At 38.4% G+C, this 21,769-nt stretch overlaps 1 protein-coding gene and 1 long non-coding RNA gene across 2 annotated transcripts in view; one reads left to right on the top strand and one right to left on the bottom strand.

Annotated features, from left to right (window-relative positions):
* RFX6 (regulatory factor X6) overlaps positions 1 to 3,719 on the top strand; it is a 56,604-nt gene extending 52,885 nt beyond the window's left edge. The window contains exon 18 of the mRNA XM_067702279.1: positions 2,050 to 3,719. Within this exon, the coding sequence (XP_067558380.1) occupies positions 2,050 to 2,225 (176 nt within the window). The 3' untranslated portion in view covers positions 2,226 to 3,719. The remainder of the gene's footprint in view (positions 1 to 2,049) is intronic.
* Positions 1 to 21,769, bottom strand: part of LOC137204610 (uncharacterized) — a 65,728-nt gene that overhangs the window by 10,505 nt on the left and 33,454 nt on the right. The gene's annotated exons all lie outside the window — the stretch shown is intronic.

Here is a 21,769-nt window from a genome sequence, read left to right as displayed (position 1 = left end):
GTTGGAAGCAGGGCCAGTGCCAAGAGCTGTCTTTGGACCCCATAATCTCCATCAGTATCCTAAAACCACTCCAAGTTTTAGAAAATGGTGACTTGTAATGAAGGTTACTATAATTTTCTCAGTTGTATGTAAAATGTGATTAGATACCTCTGTAGAAAATGTTGCTTTCTTATTCTAGAACATACATTTTAAGTAAAAATGAGCAAAACTATATGTTTGCCATGAAGTCCCCTAGCTTCTTATTCCAGCCGGGTTGCTGTCCCTGAGAAAATACGGCCACTTGTACTAGATGCATCACCGACACCCAGCAAAGAGTCTGCCACATAGTAGGAACTCATTACATCACTGAGTTGAAAAAAGGGGCAGAAACAAATGCATAGATTTAGTTTCTAAACCTGCTAATAAGGTATCACAGGGCGAGTATTATATCCACGTAAGTATCAAGGCGGAGTGTTAATGTTTAAATGAGATGATTGAAATCTTCCAATGGAACTGATTTCAGATTAGCATAAGTAGAGGGCATTGACACCCAAACAGAGCATAAGGGAAAATGAAATACATTGCATCTCTCCTCACTCAGTGTGTTTTTCCAATAATTCAATAGGAAGCACTTCTTCCCTTCCTATGACCATCACAGACGCTCCCTGAGCAGAGTCTGCTATCATCTTATGCTATCTGCAGATGGTCATTGCTTCTGGGTTACTCTAATGAAGCAGAAAATTCCACTTCAGGAAGTTTCCTCACTGTGAGACTGAAATGTACGGAGTTGCTATTGTTACTATTAGTTCTGTTTACTTGTAGTGATAGTGGATGCTTTGATGAAACATAGTTTGGGTGTAGGACAGATTCTAAGCTTTAGTTGTCAGAGCTGGCTTACAAGTAAATTGCAAAGAGGGCTTCAGCGTGAAAAGAGGGAATAGAGTAAGTGAATGAGTGGCACAAGGGGAGTTAAGACCTATAATTATATTTCCTTAATTATAAAGCCTGGTTTTTAGTGACAGAGATGATGGTACTTAGAAAAAGAAGAAAAACAGCACTGAGAAGGCAGGAACCAAAAATGCAGGAAAGGTAGTGCTAGCGAGCCAGTTAGTAAAAAGTTTTGAGAACCTACTATTATGTGCCGAACCTCATTTTAGGTGTGAGGTTATGGTGGTAATCAGGTCAGAGTTCCTGCTTGTAAGAAGTTTACATTCCAGTAGGAAGAGATAAGGCAATGAAAATATAAACAAATGCATTAAAAAGATAATTTCAGTTACTCTCAGGTCAATTAAATAGGGTAAAATGACAAATAGTAACGGAGGAGCTGCTTTAGGTAAGGCAGCTCGGAAAGGATTCCTGAGGCAGAAATATTTGAGTTGCAAGTTGAGTGATAAGGAGGCAATGATGTGAAGATTTGATGATGGAGTTCCAGGCAGAAGAAATGGCAAGTTGCATAGTTTCTGAAATGGGACCATTTTGGGAAAATTCAAGGGGCGGAAAGAAGGCTCATGTGTTTTGAGTACAGTGTATGAAGAGAGGGGAGTAAAATAAATCAGAAGGCAGAGACCAATTCATCTAGGATGTTATGAACCACAGCAAGGAGCTTGGATTTTGTTCTAAGAGTAATGGGAAGTCATTGTAGCATTTGAGAAGAGGGACAATTTAATACACACATCAGCAAGATTATCCTGGCTGTTCTCTGCAGGGTGAGGGTCATGAGACTAGTTAGGAGGCTGCTGTGTTGGTCCAGGTAAGAGAAGATGGTGGTTTGAACTACAGTGGTGGAGGTGCAGCTGGAAAAAGAACGTAGACTGGGGATATATTTTGGTGATACAGTTGTCTGAATTTATGTTTGAAATTGAATTTTCTTTGTGAAATGTGCTGAAGGAAAATTTGTGGGAGAATAGCAGGGGAGGAAATGGAAGAAAAGATGAGCATTGCTCTGAGAAACCATACACACTCAAATTTAGTACAGATATATGTGCTCAATGCACAAGTCGTAAAGTGAGTGGCACAGAAAAAAGAAAGTGTCAGTCAATTTTCAATTGATGATTATATTTTCCCTTACAGCATCCAGCTTGCAAACCCCGATTCCTTCCTCCTCATCCCAGTGTATGTATGGAACTTCCAATCAATATCCAGTTCAAGAAACCTTGGACTCCCATGGAGCAAATGGTAGAGAAATGGCATCCTCTCTACCACCAATCAACACTGTGTTCATGGGAACAGCAGCTGGAGGCACTTAAGCCAGCACTGTTGGGTAGGGGTTGAAACTTGAAAAGTCTGTAGTGCTCACATGCTATCTACTCAGACCGCTGTCAGAGAAAGAAAATGGAATATCCAGTGGCACGGTATTGTTTTTCAGGTCACCGGTATAAAACTATGGACAACACCATAGTGAATGGTAATATTCGCAGAGTTTGCCTTGCACACAAGTTGTTTAGAATGTGGTCCCGTTATTAATCATAGTTTCAAACATTATCAAATGGAACCAGTGGAGCTTTGAAGATGCAGACATTTCAACTCTGAAGATTTAATATTTCACTTCTTAATTTATTGAAAATCTGTGTGCTGTTTCACTTTTGGTTTTTAAAAAAGAGAAACATTTATTTAATGCTTTTAAAATACTTTTAATTTATTAGGATCTCAGAATCATTGTTTACTATCCCTTATTTGACAAAAAGTCAAATGTGTATGGCTACCTCCTATGGAAATGTTTACAAGATCAACACTTAATTCAATTCAGCCTCGACCAAAGTTGCTTGACTTTCAGTTTCTGTGCATTAGTATGATGATTTCTGTTACATAGCAGTGTTCCAATTCTATGTAACTGAATGGAGATTAAAAATGCTTTCCTTCTTTATTTAAAAAAGATAGGAAGAAATAAAGTATGGAAATATTTTTAAAGGCTTGGTTGTTCTCAGGGCTGGTTCTGTTTCTAAAGAATCCTGGGGGGGCTTCCCTGGTGGCACAGTGGTTGAGAGTCCGCCTGCCGATGCGGGGGACACGGGTTCGTGCTCCAGTCCGGGAAGATCCCACATGCCGCGGAGCGGCTGGGTCCGTGAGCCATGGCCGCTGAGCCTGCGCGTCCGGAGCCTGTGCTCCGCAACGGGAGAGGCCACAACAGTGAGAGGTCCGCGTACCGCAAAAAAAAAAAAAAAAAAAAAAAGAATCCTGGGGATTTGCAGGCAAAGCACCTTTGTATATCAAATTAAAGAGTAAAGTTGGTTGGTCAAAACAATAATTCTAGAACATTTGCATAACAGATCCATGCATATAAAGAACTTGTGACTTGTAGACTGTTTGAACTTCTGCAGATGTGGAAGCAGTCTTTAATCGAGAACTTTGCTTAGAAACTGAGAGTGAATGAGTGTTCAAGGGTCATCTGGATGCAAAAACAAACTCAGAAGTGAAAGATTCATTACATATAAACTAATACAATTTGATACACCATTTATCTAGCTCTGTTTCTGTTTCTTTTTCATATGTCCTAACTGAAAGGTCTGTTGTTAAGACTCATGGCCTATAATGGGAAACTTCCATTAACTTTACAGGCTTCTCCTTTAGTCTTATGACAGGTCTTCTATTACTTGTATTAAGGATTGGGTTATACTGTAAGCCCCGGGTACATTATAAAAGGATCTGTAAGCCCCAAACACCCATTTTACATCATGATGTAATTTGGTAGAGACAAACTGTGGAATTGTTATTCAGCAAAGCAATAAACAATTATCTGTGGACTTGTTGGAGTGTTGCTGCCATTTGCTCAGTAGTATGTAGTTTATGAGCTAATGAATTAGCAGAAATATTTTGCAACAATAACAAATCACGAGTAATAGAAAACTAAGTGTTCTATTCTTTGCTATGGTAATATCATAAGAGTACAAAGGAAATGAAATTAATAAGGGCTTGGACTGAAGAAGAAAACAAAACAGCTTTAAGAAGTGATTGGGAAAAAAAAAAAAAAAAAGAAGTGATTGGGGGGCTTCCCTGGTGGCGCAGTGGTTGAGAGTCCGCCTGCCGATGCAGGGGACGCAGGTTCGTGCCCTGGTCCGGGAAGATCCCACATGCTGCGGAGCGGCTGGGCCCGTGAGCCATGGCCGCTGAGCCTGCGAGTCCGGAGCCTGTGCTCTGCAACGGGAGAGGCCACAACAGTGAGAGGCCTGCATACCGCAAAAAAAAAAAAAAAGTGATTGGACATAAATCTTAAAAATTGAGAAACAAATCTCCATTTTTATGGTAATTAAGTATATATTCAGCATCTGTTTCATGTCTGACATAGTGGAAAATACAAAGATGAAAAAGATGAAAGAAACACAAAGATGAAAAAGTGCCAATACCTTTAATAAGTTTTGATGTAATGATGAAGGGGTGATAGGATATAGAACCTCAACTGAAGATTTTTGAGTAAAAAACAAGGTGAGGAAAAGATGTTTAGGGAACATCTAGCAGCAGCTGGAGGGAGGAGGTGGACTTGTTAGGAAAGGAATTAGCCTAAGAATGGGCCACTCTGAAGGCTGTTTCTTTCATCCAGATGCTCAGCGGATAAGTGCAGAGACTTATGGGGAAGAAGAGTGAATGAGGAGGGGAGAGAGAAAGAAGCACAAGCATCATTTTAAAGAAACATGAGGATCATTTCAAAGACTACATTGAAGGATTGGCGACTGACTAGATAGAAGGGGAAAAAAAAAGGAATATGTCACTAGAGGCTCTAAAGTTTTCCTTAACACTATTTGCAAAGTATTTCAGTGGAAATAGTTGACCCTATATTGGTACTCCCTCCTGCCCTTTTAAGGTGAGGGAAAATGATTGGAGCAGGGAGAAGCTCAGAAGACAAGTGAGCAGTGTCTGGGTTTCATGTGCATTGTAACAAGGTGCTAAATTTTGACGACAAAAAGACTAACTTCCTCTTTTCCCCAGGTAGTGAACTTGAGTTTATTGCTATTAGAGGTAGCACAGTATTTCTCAGTGCAGGCACCATTGGCTTTCAGGCAGGACAGTTCTTTGCTTTGCAGGACTATTCTGCATATTGAACAAGATTTAGTATTCCTGGCCTCAACACTAGATACCAATGTACTCCCGACACAGCATCCAAATGCCCCTGGAGAGGCAGTGCTATTCCAGCACGAATTGATGGTGACAGCATCTTTAATTTTACCAAAAGGCGCTTGAGACATTTAATACCTTTCTACCCATCAGCTACACTCATTGTTTAAGAATTGTTTCCTTCATGGATCTAAAACTTGGCTGCTTAAGGCATTTTCTGTTATTCTTTAGGTTAACGTTGATATAGTTAAGAGGATTTGCCTAGGTTTTTATGTTTTTAAAAGTAAATAAATCATTCTTCAAGTAACTGTTAGAAGTTGTGGAGTATCAATTATAAAGAAGTGACCTGTTCAAGCTAATGCTTATGTGAATTGCAAAATTAAGGTTAAAATTTTTTAAATGCTAGGTTTATTACAACTCAATTCTTGGGGTACTATCTTTCAAACCTTATGGTATGGTGGTTACTAAATATAAAAGACATGAAAAATGAATGTTTCAATTAATTTGGTGGATTCTTAATACAATTCAGAGACCAAGAGCCTATTTTGTAACAACTTGAAGAAAAACTAAAACCCAGCTACGTCATTAACCTAGAATCACAGATCAGAATGGATCTAGTTTATTTTCTTCTCTCCAGGTAGAATTGCACTAAGAAAAATTAGAGCTATCCTCAGTTCTATGTTCCCAAGTACACTTTCAGGTCAGAAAGGGTTTTTTGTTTGTTTGTTTTTTAATAAATATCCAATTTTATTTACAAAGCATTAAAGCTTGAGCAAGAAGTACCCAAGTCTCATCTCATACAAAACTACAGAACATTAAAAAGCAAAACACTGGAGAGTGGGGAGATGACAAAAGGGAAAAAGAGGATATGCATATATTGTACAAACTGAGAAAATCAAACTGAAATAGACAGGTTTTAGGAGCTGAAAAGCATTCCCAAAGCATAAATAATTATTAGGAACTGCTGCCAGAGACTCTCTGATGTGGTTGAAGTTGATTTTCTCAGTAGCCAGTTTAGGAGGTGGACAGAGCTTGAACAACCAAATGCTCAGGCAGAGGACACCCAGCTACTCTGCATGTGGAAATAAGGCAGAAACCTCTTGTATCACACAGTTTGCATACTACTGCAAGTGTACAGTACAGAGAGAAACGAAATGGAAATAATGTCTGCAAAACAAAAACATGTCTAGTGACCCACCTACCAATCTCAACCACTGGTCTGATATGAAATAGGAAATGAAATTCACAAAACGAGCATCTGAGGAAAAAGCAGTGGCATCTAAAAATATAGACATTTTGCCACTGAGTCAGAGAGAGCTCTTGCTTCAACTACTGAATGTTTTGGTTCTAAAGATGGAATGGAAGAGGCTCTTGCTGATGTGTTCTACTTTGATTTCTATGCTAAAATCCCAAAGGTAATCACCTCATTTGGCTGCCTATCGGAACAACCACCAACTGACAGAGATTTCCCAATAAGCACAGCGTTTAACTCTCCTTTGAAAATACTGTGAAAATGATGATCCAGATTAAGCACTTCCAGTCAGCTCAAAGCTCTGCTCAAGAGAGGCCGGAGAGCCTCCTCCACACCTGGTTTCTTCACTCTGGATTTTCAGAGAATTTCAAACACCTAGTGTACACATCCATCCAATCTGCTACTTTTACACAAAGAACAGCAAAAGCAAAAATTAGAACTTTTTTAAAAAGCTAAGCAACTTTTCACAGAAAGGAAGTGACTGGAAACGTATGAAGGAAAAGGGGTGTGGATACAAGGAGGGGAAACGCTATGACCGACGGGAAGGACAGGTGTCCATGAGCAATGATAAAAAAAAAAATGTTCCTTGATTTTTTAATTTGAACTGTGTTGTTGCTGCTTTGATTTTGGATGGTTTTATTTTAGTCCTTGCATAGATTCCCCCACCCCCAGTAAAAAAGAAGCCTGCCGAGAGACACTTCAGTTTGTTTCCGTCTCTAGAAGCCAGTACAGGTAAAGCAATACAAACTACTGATGATTATTTGCTGGAGAGAAATGAACTAGCTATCTTCAGAAACCATGATTAATGAGAATGAACCAATACTGGAGGGAAACATGAAATGCAAAGAATACGAAGAAAAACCCTGACCCTCTTATAGCTCAGCTTCTTGAGAAAAATGTTATAGTATGTTTAAAAAGAGGGGGCTTTTCTTATCTTTCTTCCAAGAAAGGGTTTTTTAAAAAAATAATAATTTAAGCTAAATTTCAATTACAGTTGTGAGGTAAAATCTTTCTCTTTGTTTCTGCTTTGAGAGAGAAGAGCCCATGGGACTCTCAAGGTTGCCCAGGTCAAAAGCTTACTTTGGAAATGGGGAGGGGGCTATTTTTCATTGGCATGGTGCCTAAAGAGGGCAGGTGCACTGGCATTCAGTGGCAGGACCAGGGATGTGAATATCCTGCAGTGTGTGGGAGAGATCTGAAGAACTGTCCCACTTCAAAAGCCAGTAACACTCTATGGAGAAATAGAGGTAGACCACTAGGCTGTGAGGGGATTGCCTCAAAACTTTGCCCAATAATGGCAATCTGTATTAAATGTTAGTTAACGAATCAGATCATCTCTTCAGGAACTGTGCCTGAGAAACTCACACACACAACCTAGAGAAACAAACAGGCAGAGGAGTAGGGCCAGAAGCGGAGAGAAAGAAAAGAAGGAGAGCTAGAAAGAAGCTAGCCTGCTTCAGCAGGCAGCAATGGGTGGGCCCCTCTAACGGGGTGCTGAGACAGCCCCAGAGCTGTGCCTGCGCCATCCTGACCAGTGAGGAACAATGCCAAATGCTCCTGTTTCCATTCAGATTTGCCCTGGGAGCCCTTAAAGGACATGGGCTCCATTTAGCCATCCAGAGTATAGCTGCTCTGACTACACCCCCAAGTCCACAACAGTATGTGTTTCCTCTTCTTCAGAAAAACATGATAAGCAATAAATTAGAGGCTCACTGATTATGTTTTTGGATCACTGATTCATGCTTATACAAATGCAGTCCACATAAATAGGACAGAGAATACTGCCAATCCTTGAAACTCAGCTCAGATGGTGCATTCTCTCTCCTCTCACCTCTCATCCCCAAGGAAAAAGAGAAGGAAGGAAGGAAGGAAGGAAGGTGAAAAGAAAAGAAGGAAGGAGGGAGGGAGGAAAGGAAGGAAGGAAAGATGGAAGGAAGGGAGGGAGGGAGGGAGGGAGGGAGGAAGGAAGGAAGGAAGGAAGGAAGGAAGGGAGGGAGGGAGGGAAGGAAGAATTCTTTGGCCGTGCAGTGGTTAAGACTTCACCTTCCAATGGGGTGTGGGTTCAGTCCCTGGTGGGGGAGTTAAGATCCCACATGCCTCTCAGCCAAAAAAACAAAACAGAAAACAGAAGGAATATTGTAACAAATTCAATAAAGACTTGAAACATGGTCCACATCAAAAAAATCTTAAAAAAAGAGAGAAAGAAGAAAGAAAAAGAAAGAAAGAAAGAGACTTTGAGATAAATGAATTCTGAAATCCAAAGTTTCATCTTTTCAAAAAAGCAGGAGGCAAATGAGAGTATGTTCAGACTTCCTGGAAAGGGATATTACAGGTACTCAGATTTCTTTATAAACCTGAGTAAAAGGGAGTGAAATTAATTGTCATACAAGTCTCACAATAACAGCTATGAGCTCTTATAAGGCCTGGAGTAATAAACTGTTCATACGGTATTTTGAAGGCAGATTTACAATCCTAGGTGAGTTATAGAAATTTAAACAAAAACCTTCCAGAAAAGTAAACAATAATGATTACGGCATATGGGACATTTTGTGCTTTGGGAATGATAAGAAATGATGAATTTATATAAAAGGTCATTATACTATCTCACTCAATTATTGAATTCTAAATTAAATCCTTGAGTTTGTAAATGGCAGAGAACACAACCTGTCTGTTCCAAAAGCACACTGATTAAATGAAAAGAAAATAAATTTCAGTTACTCCTTGATTATAGGCATTAGCAATGGCTGGGAAAGATTGATAGTTTTAAGTAGACGCCAGTGAACAATCTATTCGCTAATTTTGAGATATCTGATTACAAAATAAGGTCTTATCTCTGTTCTGATTGGTAAAAAGGTCTTTGATTAGTTTTCTAATATCAAAATCTTATAAATAGTATTTAATTTTTGTTGATATTGGCTACATAATACTATGGTAGAAATGTTTCCCATTTTAAAAATAGTCTATTTCCAGAATGAGCAAAGTAATTTAGTTTTTTTGTAGAATCTAATCCAGTTGGAGAGATCTCTGATTTTTCCGCAAATTTCTCTTCTAATGTCTATAATTTCAATCATATTCATGCAGATGTTTAGGAAGATAAAATTCACCACTCATTGACAGTAGTTTGACCTTTTTACTTATCAACATCAGGGGTTCTAGTAAAAGCCTCTCTGCCCATTCAGTAGCATGGGAAGCTTTTTGTGTGTGTGTGTGTGGATACTGTCTTATTTATTACTCTGTAAAATAATAACAAAGCAACTCAATAATCAAAGAAAACTGAAGCATGAAAAGCATAATACTGTTGTATTTCTAAATAGCACAACTAAAAGCAGATTCCTGTTCCTATTAAAAACTTTATCTCATTATTTACAAATATTTCATTTACTCTCAAGACTTAAAATTTACTTATTGCTTGAGTATTCTTAATGAAATGCCTTGGTAGTATTCTCAGGCTTGGTTAGGTTTTGTTAATGGGTTAATGTGTTGAAAATGCCAAGAGATACTCCATTTTATCCCACATTTCAACAAATGTGTTGCTCACACTGGTGATAACAAGAACAGACAAGGTCCCTCCCTCACGGACTTCACACAATTGCTTACTGTTAAGAAGTAATTAGTTGAGGTTGCTTCATGACTATTTTCTATGTGGTTAAAGGTTTTTTCTTGTTTGATCTAAACCCACTCCTCCCAGAAATTGCACTGAATTAATTAAATATGGGATATGAAACCAAAAAAAAAAAATATTAAGGATAACGTTGCAAGATCTCAGTAATCAAAAAGAGTAAGCTCTATATTCTATTTTGTTCAGGTAGAAAATGGACAAACACAAATAAATATCATATTCTAAGATTTTAAAAATAAGATGTAAAAGTATCTCTACTTAATAAAAAGTTTTGATTCCACAAATTCCATTTCTTATGGATTTTGCAAACAACTATTTATATATCCTATTGTAATTACAGCAAAGAAAAATAGATTGTATCTCTGGCCTACCTTCTTACTTTATCACACTTTCCACATGGGAAAATAGTTTTATGAGGTATTCATTTCAGTAAGAATTGACTTTTAATATCTAATATGTGAATGAAAAACCTATTAGCAGAAAGGGAATAGTGGTGGGAGGTTAATTTGTAATCTGTGCCTATCCCCAGATAATTCAGGAAGGTATGAATAAAGATTATACAGGGTACATGCAATATTAATACATTTTAAGGAGAAATGTAGACTGGATTGAATTAAAAAGGGTTCAGGTATGCCTGTCTTCAGTCGAGATTGAGTACAAACTCTCTCGTTAGATTCCTGTTAGATTAGCTGAAGCAGCAATGTCTTTGATTCCAAAATATGAGTGGTAGTTATCTCATACCTATTTATTTGAAAGCCTGCAGCAAAAACAGAGGTTAATGCCTTTTGCAGTTCACAAAAGACTAGGATTGAATTGGAATTACACTGTTTACTACAGCGCTTTCTTATGAACACAGGATTTCCACATGGGATGACAATTTTTTCAGCATTCTCAAATTCACATTACATGAACTTTTTAATATCAGTACCTCGCACCATTTCTTCTTCCACTGAGAGGACTCCTGTGAAATCAGCTCCTCATCTAAGCAAGGGAAAGATTCAAGGACCGAACACCTTGAGTGGAAGGAAATGACAATTGAACCAACTAGCCATTTCACAACCTCCCTCTAGTTTGAAGAGTGTTTTGTTCTAGTTGCTTTATGCTTGGAATTTTTTTTACAAATGGTAATAATTATTCTATAATTACATTAAATGCCAGCTTCCGTGATCTTTCTTGAACTCCGTAAAACTGCAAAGCAATTCACCTAGGTGATGATGAACTTTCTAAATTAGACTCAATATACTGATTTAATGTGGATACAGCTAAAGCCCAGTGGGGGCAGCTGATTACTTATGGTTATAAATGTTAACAAAATGAGCAAGGAGGGTTTTAGTAATTCTCTCTCTCTCTTTCACACACACACACACACACACACACATTTCATTAGCTAAATTGCTGCTCAAGTATAATCTTCAAAATGATAAAATCATAACTCTTACATAAATTGAACAGAAATCAAATATTTTCTTTGTCTCTATACTTAAAGGGGGAATCAATAAGATGTTACTGGAGAATTCGAAGATCAGGCAATCAGGAATGTGGAAATGAATTTGCTAATAGATGCAAAGAGGGTTGAGGCAATAAAATGTAATCTTTGGGGTAACCTTTTCTATAAGTCCAAAATCATTTGTATACCTAGCAAATAAAATTTACTTACATTGCTTAAAAAAAAAAAAGAAGTAATTAGTTGAAATTGTGAAAAGAAGTGAAGGATCTCAGAGAAATTAAAACAAGAACCAAGCTCCTGGAGATGCATACTGGGCAGGGATAAGGTGGGAGACCTGGTCAGGGAAACTTCTTGAAAGAAGGATATACTGAGACTGTGGAAAAAGCAGGAAGTAGAGGATGTTGAGGAAGGAAGTTGTGGTGAGGGAGGGATGAGCAGGCAGGACAAGTTCAGTACAGGAATCCAGCATGAACGGAACCTATGACTGGAAGCAAAAGATGAAAAGAGGTGACAGAGCATGGAGAGCTTGGAAAAGTGGCCAGAATGAGTCTAGAAAGACCCTCCTGAGGCTTTCATGATTGTGGTAATTTACTGATAAAACATGAGAAACTTATATAATTGTAAAGATCTATAAAGTATGAGAAGAGGCTGATAAGAATGTCAAGCTGAGATGTTTATAAACTCTGAAATGCTAAAATATTTTTATCATGAGAACAGCATTGCTTTCTTAGAATCCACTATTAAAAATAGGCTTTAAGCCCCTTTTATCTGTTCCATGACAACACACAATTAAAGAAATTAATCTCATGGTTTTCTTTTTTGTTATTGGGATATATGTGACATATAACATTGTAGTAGTTTTAGGTTTTGGTTTTCTTCATGAGGGTCTTAATTAAGGTCTCTTTTCAAAAATGATGATTTCAGCCAATAAAATAAGTTTTAATAGAACTCACTATTCTTTTTCCACAAATTCAGTCCCAGACTTCCTCCCTTGAACTATCAGGGAAATAGTTAAATATCATGGAAGGGAAAACTATGTTAATGCTTTTAAGTAGCATTTTTCTATGTTGCTGACGTGATTAATTTTAACCCTAAAGTTGAATGGAACTAAAGGTGAAGAGAAGGTGAAAACCAAGATTTCTTAGTGTGGTGTGGTGACTTTACCTCTTTTCTTAAAATAGATGTTGTAGGGTCTTCAGGGAGAATTGGGTGAGGAACACATTTACAAAAGTGAAAAATTAACAGCTCAATATGACACCTGCTCTAAAGTAAAGAGAAACCGTTGTTTTTATTAGTTAAAAACACGGCTGGTGTTCTTGCCAATCAATAGAATGACGGTCAGAGATTTACAGCCCTCAAGCATCTTTAAACACACCGAGGCAAATATGAGCTTCATGGGCAGTTTGTTAATCCAGATTTGTCATTTAGCTTTGAGTACTTTAGCTTATTAATGCTTTATACATGACCTCTATGGAAAACAGAACTGTTTCCATATTTTTTAAATAAATTTATTTATTTCATTTATTTTATTTTTTGGCTGTGTTGGGTCTTCGTTGCTCTGCGCGGGCTTTCTCTAGTTGCGGCGAGCGGGGGCTACTCTTCGTTGCAGTGCGCGGGCTTCTCATTGCAGTGGCTTCTCTTGTTGCGGAGCACGGGCTCTAGGCGCGTGGGCCTCAGTAGTTGTGGCACGCGGGCTCAGTAGTTGTGGCTTGCGGGCTCTAGAAGTGCAGGCTCAGTAGTTGTGGCGCAAGGGCTTAGTTGCTCCGCGGCATGTGGGATCTTCCCGGACCAGGGCTCGAACCTGTGTTCCCTGCATTGCAGGCAGATTCTTTTTTTTTTTTTTTTTTTTGCGGTATGCGGGCCTCTCACTGTTGTGGCCTCTCCCATTGCGGAGCACAGGCTCCGGACGCGCAGGCTCAGCGGCCATGGCTCACAGGCCCAGCCACTCTGCGGCATGTGGGATCTTCCCAGACCGGGGCACAAACGTGTGTCCCCTGCATCGGCAGGTGGACTCTCAACCACTGCGCCACCAGGGAAGCCCTGCAGGCAGATTCTTAACTGCACCACCAGGGAAGCCCTGTTTCCATATTTTATATTATAAAGTGGCAAGATTTCTTGCCTTTGAATTTTTGAGGTAATATTTTATATTATTTGCCATCCCCTCTCCCAACACATGTACTGTTTTTCACTCATTACACCTCGTTTGGATAGTTCTACAATTTATAATATTCATTTCAACTCCCCACTACCGAAAGAAACTTCACCTAGAATATGTACCTAAAGATGGTCCCTGATGTATTTTCACAGGAAGCTGAGTATTCAGTTGACCGAGGGGTAAGAGGCACTGGGACATCAAACTAGCAGAGAGAGCCCTCTGAAGAAACACTGGTCCTTTGGTGAAAGAGAACCTCCTGGCATATCGGGGGTTCTCTCACATCCTGATGCTCCCCAGCGAGTATAAGGGAAAAGTGGCCAAGAACTGACTACTGAATTCTGGAAACCAAAAAGAATAGCTTGTCTTTGACACATGCTTCAGTGCTAAGTGACTTGCCCTAGTGAAACTCCTGAATAGCTTTTTGTGGGCTCCTTGCATTTGAGAACATGTGACCATCGAAAGTTCAGAGAGTGCAGCAGGGACTAAGAAGATCAGGATGATGTAGAATAAACTTGAGTTATCCCAAGAAAGGCACCACCCCAAGAACCACAGACTTATCTCTATACTGAAGTGAGCATTGATGTGGTTGTTCAAGTTTCTGTTATATTATGAAAACAGGAGTAACATAAAATAGGATTTCAAAGTAGAGGCAAAATATGTAGCAATTTAAAACATTTACGACAGAGTCAGACAAATCTATGTTTGAAACCACATTAGCTGTATGACAAGTTAAATAACTTCTCCAAGACTCAGTTTTCTCATCTGTAAAATGGGCTTAATAATTTTATCTACCACAAAAGGTTTTTGTGAGGACTAATTGAGCTAATTAATGCTTATGAAATATTTAGCATGGTGGTTTCTGACACTGCACAGACTCAATAAATGGTGACTCTTGTTAATTATTATTCAAATCCCATGAAATCAGTTTGTGTTGCTTTCATGCAATGCAAACTCTTCTTGTGTGTCTTTATGTGTAATATAGACTGCTCTATTGCTAGAGTTATCTAGCAAGATAACTTAGGCTGGTGTAGTTAAATAAGAATTTACTATGTAAAAGTAAAGGAAAAAAACAAAACGTGGTAAATCATTAACTACTCCAATATGGTTTTATAGAAATGACATCCACAGAATACAGTATGATCTGATTGTTAGATATAAAAACATGATTATAAGAAATATTTTAAAATAACTGTGCTTCCCTGGTGGCGCAGTGGTTAAGAATCCGCCTGCCAATGCAGGGGACACGGGTTTGATCCCTGGTCCGGGAAGATCCCACATGCCGCGGAGCAACTAAGCCCGTGCGCCACAACTACTGAGCCTGCGCTCTAGAGCCTGCAAGCCACAACTACTGAGCCCGCGTGCCTGGAGCCTGTGCTCTGCAACAAGAGAAGCCACCGCAATGAGAAGCCCGCACACTGCAATGAAGAGTTAGCCCCCGCTCGCCACAGCTAGAGAAAGCCTGCATGCAGCAACGAATACCCAACACAGCCCAAAATAAATAAATTAAATTAATTTTTTAAAATATATATTACAATTAAAAAAATTTGTGTTTATACATATTTTGCTGGTTTCATACAATGACGCAGATTCTTCCTCTATGAATCAATAATTCTGGGAGGAAATTGTCAATGTTTATTTCAGTCTGATTGCCTTTGTTTTCAGACCTATAATACCCAGCCATAAAAATATGAGATTTTTCTATGAAAATTTCTATCAGGGAGAAAATATTTTTCATTGATTAATTTTATTCCCCATTAAATGTCAATTAAATTAGCATTTTTAAAATGTAAATAGTTAAATTTATAATCAGAAATTATCAATGTGTTGGATATTTCTAATACCTTCATAAATGCAAAGTTAGGGACAAGCTTTCTCTTCTCTGTTTTATTATTATTTTTTAATAGATCTTTATTGGAGTATAATTGCTTCACAATACTGTGTTAGTTTCTGTTGTAAACCAGAGTGAATCAGCCGTATGCATACATATGTCCCCATATCCCCTCCCTCTTGAGCCTCCCTCCCACCCTCCCTATCCCAGCTCTCTAGGTCATCGCAAAGCACGGAGCTGATCTCCCTGTGCTATGCTGCTGCTTCCCAGTAAGGAGAACAACCCCAGCCAAAAGCACTCTCCCAAGCTACTGAGCTGAACATCCAGTTGTTAATTATTGAACATCTCCTCCAAGATGTTCTGTAGGCACCCAAAGCTCAGCATGTATGGGGCAGGAGCCATTGGCTTCATTCTCAGATTGTGTTCTCACCATGTTTTCCCTCTCATCATTATAGAGCTACGGAAGCCAGAAACCTGGAAGACATCCTAAATTCCCCCTCACTGCCCCCTCTTCCAGTCGCTCTATTCCTTCTGGTTATCTTTCTGAGCTCTCATCTCCTCATCCTCATAGACAACATCCCAGTGCAGACTCTCATCTCTTATCAGGATTATGGTATTGGCCCCAACTCGATCAGTTTCTCCATCACTTCCAGAGGGAGCTGCCTTCAACACTAACTGCACTGCTGCTCAAGATTGTCCTCTGGCTCCTCTGACCTCGGAACAGGGCCCAAACTCGTCAGCATGGGTCTAAGGCTTTTTCTCTTTTCCTGCTTGGACCTAATATTAATCAATATAATGTATATGCTCTTTGGAAATTTGTCCATAACTGGAAGCTTCAGAGGATATTTAGATGTCGAAAGTAATCACTGTGTAGGTCCTTTATGTTTTGTGGTCAGAGTAGAAAGTGTAGAAATATGAATAATAAATGATCAAAAGAGATGGAATGCTTATAAAAATCAATAGATTTAATGGCTCTAAAATATTTCAGGATGTTAGCATTTGACACAAACAACATTGAAGGAAGCCTTATTTAATGGAAATTTTTGGCTCATTTATCAGTCTTCCTAATGTGTGACAAAGTGATATTGAAAGACTGAGGAAATAGACCTTGACAGACCTCAATGACGTACAGGCAGATAGAGGCTTAACGGAGTCTAAGCTTGAGATTTTTAAAAAGTTAATATATAGGAATTTAATAAATGCAATAAACTCTCTTCCTCTTCCTTCTGCCTCTTCCATGTTTGACTGATTCTTACTCAACCTTCCTGTATAGATTTACATTCTCTAAGAAATCACTCCTGAAACCCCAAAGTCCAGGTTGAGGTCCCTCCTATACACTCCCTTTAAGTCCTATATTTCTCCAACATGATACTTATCATGTTAGTTGCTGTCTCCTGAACTAGGCTATAAACTCTGGGTTGGCTGAGGTGATCGTTAGGCTTTTTGATGTATTTCCACAGAAAATGCATGTTTAATTAAAATTGCATGTAATAAACACCTTTAAATTCAGAATGAATAATCACTTTTCGGTTCAAGATGTTGTGTATCAAATAACATAATGAGGTCAGAGCCAGGCTGGTCATCTAACAGGGGCCCGAACTGCACAAAGTATGAAAATTTACTGAGGGTGGGCTTGTCCTGGCATAGTCACCAATCAGAAGCATTCCTTGGAGAAGAAAGTTGTGCTATTTTTTTGTCTTTAGATTTTATTTCATTTTCAATCATAGAGTTGAAACACAAGTGGATTCTAAGAACTAAGATCTAGTTATCTATTTTAATAGCCTAAGCCTTCAGTAAATATTGATTAATTCATTGATCGCTTGACTGGGGAGGCTTGGAAGATGCCTTTGTAAGTCATGCAATCCAGATATACATCCTAAATAAACTCTTGCAGTTTTGCTCGAGTAGAAAGATGGTAAGATGTTCTTAATAGCATTATTTGTAAAAGGAAAAAAATTAGAATCAACTAAAATGACCATCAATAGATGGATGGATAAGAAAAAAAAGAATTCATGCAATGGAATACTATATTCAGGCAAAATTAGTGTATTAAATCTACATGTATTAGGAATAAGTCATGAAAAGATCATGTTAAGTGAAAAAAGCAAGTTCAAAAGAATAAAGTTTAATATTTATGTAAATTTAAAACCCTAAAACAACACTATTTGTTTTTTCTGTATACATATGTGGTAAAAGTAAAAATATGTGGTTGGGAGGTACATGTATTATTTTCAGTGTAATGATTACCTTTGGTGAGGGAAGCAGAGGAATAAGACTGGACGAAGGTTTAATGATACCTTAAAATACTTTGCTTCTTTAAAAAAGGTGTGAAACAAATATGGCAAAATGTTATATATTGGTTAAAGTTTGGTGATAGATACACTGATGTGTATTATGTTGTTCTGTGTACTTTTTAGTAAATTTAAATATTTCATAATTATTTCTTGAGTTACAGCAGAGAAAAATAAACCATAAGAGGGGAGCGCCTATTCAGTTTTAAAAATTAAAACTTTACCCATAGATGTTAGTTCAGCAGTGAGTTGAATAAAACATATGCTTTTGAGAGTCAAAGGGTTATTTAAGTCTCATTAGCAAATATTTATATCTCTAGGGAGGTCAGTTAGGCAGTAATAAATGATTTTGTTAGATAGAATGGAAAAGAATGTCTTTCTTCTTTGCAGAAATTTAAATATTTTTCCTAATTACCAAAGCAAAAGATGCTCAGAAATATAAGATAAGGGCGGGGGATCAACACATAATCCTGCCTCTTATAAATAAAATCTATAAACACAGATTTTCACTCATGCACATGCCTATATGCATACATGATTTAAAGGCATCTCTCTGTGCATACTGGTTTGCACTTACTATTATACGATGAACATTTTTTCTATGTTATTTAATTTTCTTTGACAGAAGATTTTTGGTAGCTGTGTAGAATTTCTTCATATGGACATGCTATAACTTACTTAACCAATTCCCTAGTACTGAATGTTTAAGAGGCTGCTAAGCTTAAGAAAAAGAAAAAGGTAATGATTTCCTGGTTCACTGGAAATAGTATGGTCTAGAATGTTTTCTAATTCAGCATTGTTTTCAGCGAACCCCAACACGTAAACATATACATTTGATTTTTTTTCTAGCATAAGGAATCATCCAGTTGACAGACTAAATTTCCCAGCTACTTTCAGCATGTCTGATATCCAGGAGACAAAACCACTGTAGCATCCTGGCCAGCTCTTAGCATGTCTGGGACTTGGCATGCCTAGACTATGACTATATCCCCACAACGATTTTTACCTGCCTATTTTGGAGGTGAAGAAAATGAGTGTCACACTAAAAGTGCTCAAAATCAGACTCCTAGGAAATGACTAAACTGTTTAAATATTCTTAAATGAAATTATTTCCAAAACATTAATAATACAGACACTGGATGAGTTCTTTTAACCCTCACAACAACCCTCTATAATATATTTATTGAAATAAATTTCTAGGCCTAAGACGGAGCCACTTCTGCCCAGGGTGCCATGTCAGCAAAGTGAAATCTAGATAAATTTAGTGTCCCTGTAAATACTCTGCTTGACCAGAAATGCAGTATAACCAGTCAGCCAATCCTAAAACACCAAGTCAGCTCTTAGCTCTAGACATACTTCTTTGTTCTTTATTCTTTATCCTGTAAAAGCTTCCTGCCTTCTCATCTTGCAGTTCTTAGAATGGAGACTGTCCATTTCATGAGGTGTTAAATAAAATTTGTTTGTATCACCTAAATTGTCTTTAACTATTTTTTAACGTATTACATTAACATTCATGCTGAATGTTAGAAGAAACTGCTTTATGATTCCTTTAAGACAGACAATCACAAAATAGTCTTGTTTTTCTAATTGCCAAAAAAGACCTCTGAAACACAAACCTCTATGTTCATATATCCATGAAGATATGACAATAGTCTAGGCAAGAGACATGAACACAATTCACCATGGGGAACACAAGCAAGTAGAACTGAAGTGAGGCTAAATGCCATTAAGCAGCCGCGCTTAGTGAAATTCAGGCACTGTGGGGTCATGATTTGATTCCCTGTCAATGTCAGCATCACAATTCACTCTTTCAAGTTCAGTTAATATTGATGAGGTTATAAACACATGGCTTCCTCCCTTGAAATTATTTATCCATGCAAACACACCTCTCAATAGCCTAGCAACTCATCTGCCTTCTGCTTTCAAGGATAGATGTATCGCACATTCCGTTATATAAAAGGAATGATTCCGACACATCTTCTGCACATCCCTGTGAAGAAATAAATCCAGTTTTCCACCCAAGGTCAGTGCAAAAAACAATGTCCAACAATCAAGGACTTTTCTAAGTTATATTATTGTACTTTTATTATATATATATATATATATATATATATATATAAAATACTTTTGCTTGGACTGGGTCTTTTGAGGCAGGTCTATGTGTTCATGGGTCTGCTAGAGTACAGGTAACTCATGGGAGGAAGCCCCGTGTGTCACATAAAAGCTGGGCATGGCATTCCTTCGGTTACTACAATCTGTATAATCAGTGAGGGAGATACTACAATATTCTAGGTTAAAAAAAATAGCTAAGGCTTGAACTCTTGTCATGAATTCAATAGGTTAAAAACAAGAAAAGACAAGGCTTGATTAATTGGATGTGGAAGATGGTGGTGTTGGTAAGAGTGATGGGAGAGAAAAGGGCTGATCTGGGAGACTTGGTATGTGGTGATACCATTAACCAATTAAGAAATATAGGAGGGATTGTAGTGTTTCTGTGAGGGATATAAAGTTGAAGGCTGACAAGAAACATAATCATTATATGCACATTAATTTTGAGGTGCTTTTGGAGTATGCCTAGATTGGCCTCTTTCTGGTCTAAAATTCAGGGGGACTATAAAGGCTGGAAATATGTCCTGATGGTCTTAAGATAAGGTGTTAGTTAAAACTTTAAGTGTCAAAATTATTGCTCAGGGAGAATTTATAGACTAAACAGAGCAGAGGACCAAAAGAAGATCCCAGAGAAAATCCTGTATTTAAAGACACAGAGAAGGAATCCATGAAGGAGACTGATGGTCAAAGCTGAGGGCAGAGAAAGGGGAAAGTCAAAGAAGTGGAGAGTTTCAAGACTATATAATGATCAATAGCGGCAAACACAGCATAAACACTCCATTAAGAAAAGGTTTGGAAAATATCTATTGAGTTTGGCAATATGGAAATTGGTGGGCTTTGCAAGGGCTGTTTGAGTGGAGGGTTCTGAGCGAAAGCCAGCTTGTATGGGTTTGGATTGAGTTATAAATAGGAAGTGAGAAAAGGAAGACAATGAGTGTGGAACACCCTTAAAAACGTTTCCTACAGGATTGAAAGAGGGCATTTGTTTTTCTTCTTTTTGACTTGGAAACATTTAAGCATACATACAGACTACAGAGAAACAACAGAGAGGAAGACATTGAAGGTATAGAAGTGATGGAGACAGCAGATGCAGTGACATACTGGATGGGGTGTCCTGATCCAGGCTTGGGTGCATTAGTGGGATGCACTGATTATTACTGTTTTTATTTTCTCACTAACCTACCATGACACCCTCTATTTACATGCCATTATCTATTCACATACTTTGGCAGGATCTGCAACCGACCCATCCGTTTGTGAGCCTTGATCTTCCAAGTTCTCAGGCAAAATCCCAGCAGAAGAAAAATGAAATGAACCTGGTGATTGGTGGCTGAAAGCAGAATCCAAACAGAAAGAATTCTCTATTTGGTTGTGTACTTCTTTCTTTATTGCTACACCAGCAATAAAGTGTCCTCATGATTGGGTTTTCCTCATCCAAAAGACAAGCTCAGTTATTAAAGGAACACAGCCACAAAATCTTCATGATAAGGTAGAGATTTCTGCAAAATCTAAGTGAATGAGCACATCTCCTGGACTTCCTGACTGGCTGAATTGAACTAGAGTACTTTTTAAGCCACTGCATTACACACACATATAAAGAGAACACACAAAGATATATTGTTCTCCTGGCCCTTAGGTGAAGTTCTGATATACCAATAACAAGCCATAGACACGTTCAAGCTAGCCTAAAGGCAGATATTAAAGTTTTGCCTTGGGTTTCCCTGGTGGCGCAGTGGTTGAGAGTCCGCCTGCCTATGCAGGGGACACGGGATCGTGACCCGGTGCGGGAAAATCGCACATGCCACGGAGCAGCTGGGCCCGTGAACCACGGCCGCTGAGTCTGCGCATCCGGAGCCTGTGCTCCGCAACGGGAGAGGCCCCAACAGTGAGAGGCCCGTGTACCGCAAAGAAACAAAAAACTTTTGCCTTTTTAATTTTCTAGTAAAATGCACAGTAGGCATTCTTACTCCATTCCTGACCCCCGGCCCATCTCTCAGACTCACTCCTCCACCTCCACGTGTGACCTCGAGGACAGAGGGTTAG

This window comes from Pseudorca crassidens, chromosome 13 (genome assembly GCF_039906515.1).
Source record: "Pseudorca crassidens isolate mPseCra1 chromosome 13, mPseCra1.hap1, whole genome shotgun sequence".
Classification (NCBI taxonomy): Eukaryota; Metazoa; Chordata; class Mammalia; order Artiodactyla; family Delphinidae; genus Pseudorca; species Pseudorca crassidens.
The sequence above is the reverse complement of the archived record's forward strand: the minus strand, read 5'-3'. Positions and strand labels throughout refer to the sequence as shown.